Source organism: Arachis ipaensis, chromosome B06 (assembly GCF_000816755.2).
Source record: "Arachis ipaensis cultivar K30076 chromosome B06, Araip1.1, whole genome shotgun sequence".
NCBI lineage: Eukaryota > Viridiplantae > Streptophyta > Magnoliopsida > Fabales > Fabaceae > Arachis > Arachis ipaensis.
The window spans coordinates 135193442-135195972 of NC_029790.2; the positions used below are offsets into that span (position 1 = coordinate 135193442).

General features: G+C 30.7%; 2 protein-coding genes and 1 long non-coding RNA gene across 5 annotated transcripts in view; 1 reads left to right on the top strand and 2 right to left on the bottom strand.

Moving 5' to 3' along the window:
* LOC107605629 (ubiquitin-like protein 5) overlaps window positions 1-1919 on the bottom strand; it is an 11577-nt gene extending 9658 nt beyond the window's left edge. The window contains exons 1-2 of the mRNA XM_016307571.2: window positions 1852-1919; window positions 1768-1821 (exon numbers count right to left, since the gene is read on the bottom strand). The gene's annotated coding sequence lies outside the window, so the exon portion shown is untranslated. The remainder of the gene's footprint in view (window positions 1-1767; window positions 1822-1851) is intronic.
* LOC110263651 overlaps window positions 1-1934 on the top strand; it is a 10603-nt gene extending 8669 nt beyond the window's left edge. The window contains exon 2 of the long non-coding RNA XR_002349545.1: window positions 1836-1934. This is a non-coding gene — a long non-coding RNA (uncharacterized LOC110263651). The remainder of the gene's footprint in view (window positions 1-1835) is intronic.
* Window positions 887-2531, bottom strand: part of LOC107605632 (ubiquitin-like protein 5) — a 25375-nt gene continuing 23730 nt past the window's right edge. For 2 of the 3 annotated variants that reach the window (XM_016307577.2, XM_021105322.1), the window contains one exon: window positions 887-1571. In XM_016307577.2, the coding sequence (XP_016163063.1) occupies window positions 1320-1517 (198 nt within the window). In that variant the 5' untranslated portion in view covers window positions 1518-1571 and the 3' untranslated portion in view covers window positions 887-1319. Of the gene's footprint in view, window positions 1572-1739; window positions 1822-1851; window positions 1908-2531 lie in introns of those variants that run through there. The other variant, XM_021105323.1, reaches the window with a different exon arrangement.

Genomic DNA, 2531 nt, shown 5'->3' on the forward strand with positions numbered 1-2531 from the left:
TCTAACAAAATTTTTATATTTATTTATATATATATTATTTAAATTATTTTTAATATATATATTATATAAATAAATATTTTAATAATTAATTTTTAGTGTTTATATATATATAAACAAAAATTAACTTAATTTAAGTTGAGGGTTAACATGCCAATGAATTATAGCTTAAATGGTATAATCTTTTCATAATCACCTAAGAGTTTGCGAATTTAAGTCTCCCTATTTTTAGTATCCAAAAAAAAAAGTTGAGGCTTAACATATATTGACAAATGTGTTTTTGAGGATCAAATCAGCATATTGATTATTTCATTCACAGTTTCTATCCTTCAAAACTGAAAATATAGAAAAACCTAGCAACTCATACATAAACGTCACTGCATAATATATGCTACCGTTTTAATTATTTGAACATAAGGGATGCATATTAAGCAAAAAAAAAAATGGCAATTCCATACAAAAAAAAAACAAAACATGCATGACACATATTTTATATTTATTTTTAATTTTTACCTACTATATCATACATAATAAAACACCAAGCACTAACTACACAATAATTTTTTTAGCATTATCATCAAAATTATTGTGAATTAGAATTTTATAAGAAGGTATTTGTTATCATCCTTATTTTAATATTTATTGTCTTGTGTAGAAAAATTGTATTTATTTGAGTTATTTATCCAAACGCTATAATTTTAAAACAAGTACTTCTATAACTAATAATTCAAAAATAAATTAATTTATTTATAAACTACTATTAATAAAAATCTTTATATTTTAAGTTCTTTTTTCAAAAAATTTTATTTAAATTATTTACCTAATTTATTAAATTTTAATAATTATAAAGACAGTAGGGGCGGGACAGCCCGCAGTACCAACAAAAAAATAAAGAAAATTCTTTTGTTTTTTATTACACTTTAACAACACAACAACACTTGATCAAACCCATAATGGTTCCTTCACTTCCTTGATCAATGAATTTTGGAACCAAACCCATAGTGGTTCCTCAAGTCTAGACATCAAACCTTGAATCTTTTACAAGGAATATAAATTAAACCCAATATCATTCAGATATGTACATTATTCCAATCAAAGGGGTCTTTTACAAGTCAAAAATTACACTTGACACATTTATCCAATCCCAGCACATACTATATATTACGCCATTACTAGTATATGAAATAAATAACATTAAAAGATCAGTCTCAAGTACTATTATACCATTCAAGGAAGCAGCATGCACAGAAATAATACCTGCAGCTCTTTGAGTCTGATTCTGACTTTGGAGGGAAGAAAAAAGAGACCTTTGAAGAGGGATTTTAGTTGTAGTAGAGCTGGCCCATGCCATCGTGGATCTCGTAATCTTTGAGGGTGATGTGATCCTTGTAGATGGGGTACCACTCCCTCGTTCCTGTCTGAGCTGCAACCAGCTTCTTCAGGTCTCCCATGGTGTCGTCGTCGTTGCATTTCACGCGGACCTTCTTCCCCAATCGATCGTTCAGAACCACCTCGATCATCTTCTCTTCTTGATTAATCGTTCCCAGAAACTCACAGAAATTATAACACTGCTACTGTAATTAACAAAGAAAAAATTATAACATAAACACATAAATCACAGAATCCACAAAGATTGAATCACATAAATCATAGAAATCAGAATCAGCATCAGAAATATAAATTATAATTAACCTAACTCTAGACATTATAACAAATGGTTCAAAATCAATGAGCTGACTTACCCGACAAAGAATAGGGGCAGACCAGCGAAGACGCGACGAAGAGAAGACGATGACCACTGCAAGACGGCGAGGTGAGCGTGACGGTGAGGGAGCCAGGTGAGCGTGCGTGCGTTCGTGAATGGTGAGAGGAAAGGCTGAGAGTTTGAGGGTGCAGAGTCTGAAGCTTTTGAATTTTGTCACTCAGGGCTAGGCTTATATCTTATATATACTAGTGCAGCTGACACGGAAATAATAAAAGAAGCTATTCCGGTATGGCATTGTACGACGCTGGAACATGATATTCCATTCTTATATACCGTTTAGATATAAAATAAAAAATGTAAAAGGTGTAGATTGACAGCACGCGATTTCAGTAGACACAGACCAAATAAGAACATCAAGGGCGTGCAATCGGTTAGAAAGGTAAGCATAACAAGAGTAAGTCGAATTTATGTGAAGCTATGTCCAAGTTGAATTCAGGAAAGGTCTCCGTAGCCATAAATTTATGTAAAGCTGAGTCAGAGCGCAAGTCGAACGGATGTAGATATTAGTGGGGGATTTTTTGTGCGTTTTGTCAAACGTAGAGGCAACAAGGGCCTAACCGCCTAACGAAAATGGTTCTAAATGCATGCATGACAAATTGATTATTTGTCAAATAAAAAAATAAAAAAGAAATTAATTAATTAAGGATTAATAATTAAATTCATTTTTAAATAAATTAATAATCAAATACATTTTTGAAATTTTTTTTCATAATATTATATTTTTAATATCTTTTAATCTTATTAATTTTAATAATATTTTTTACAATTT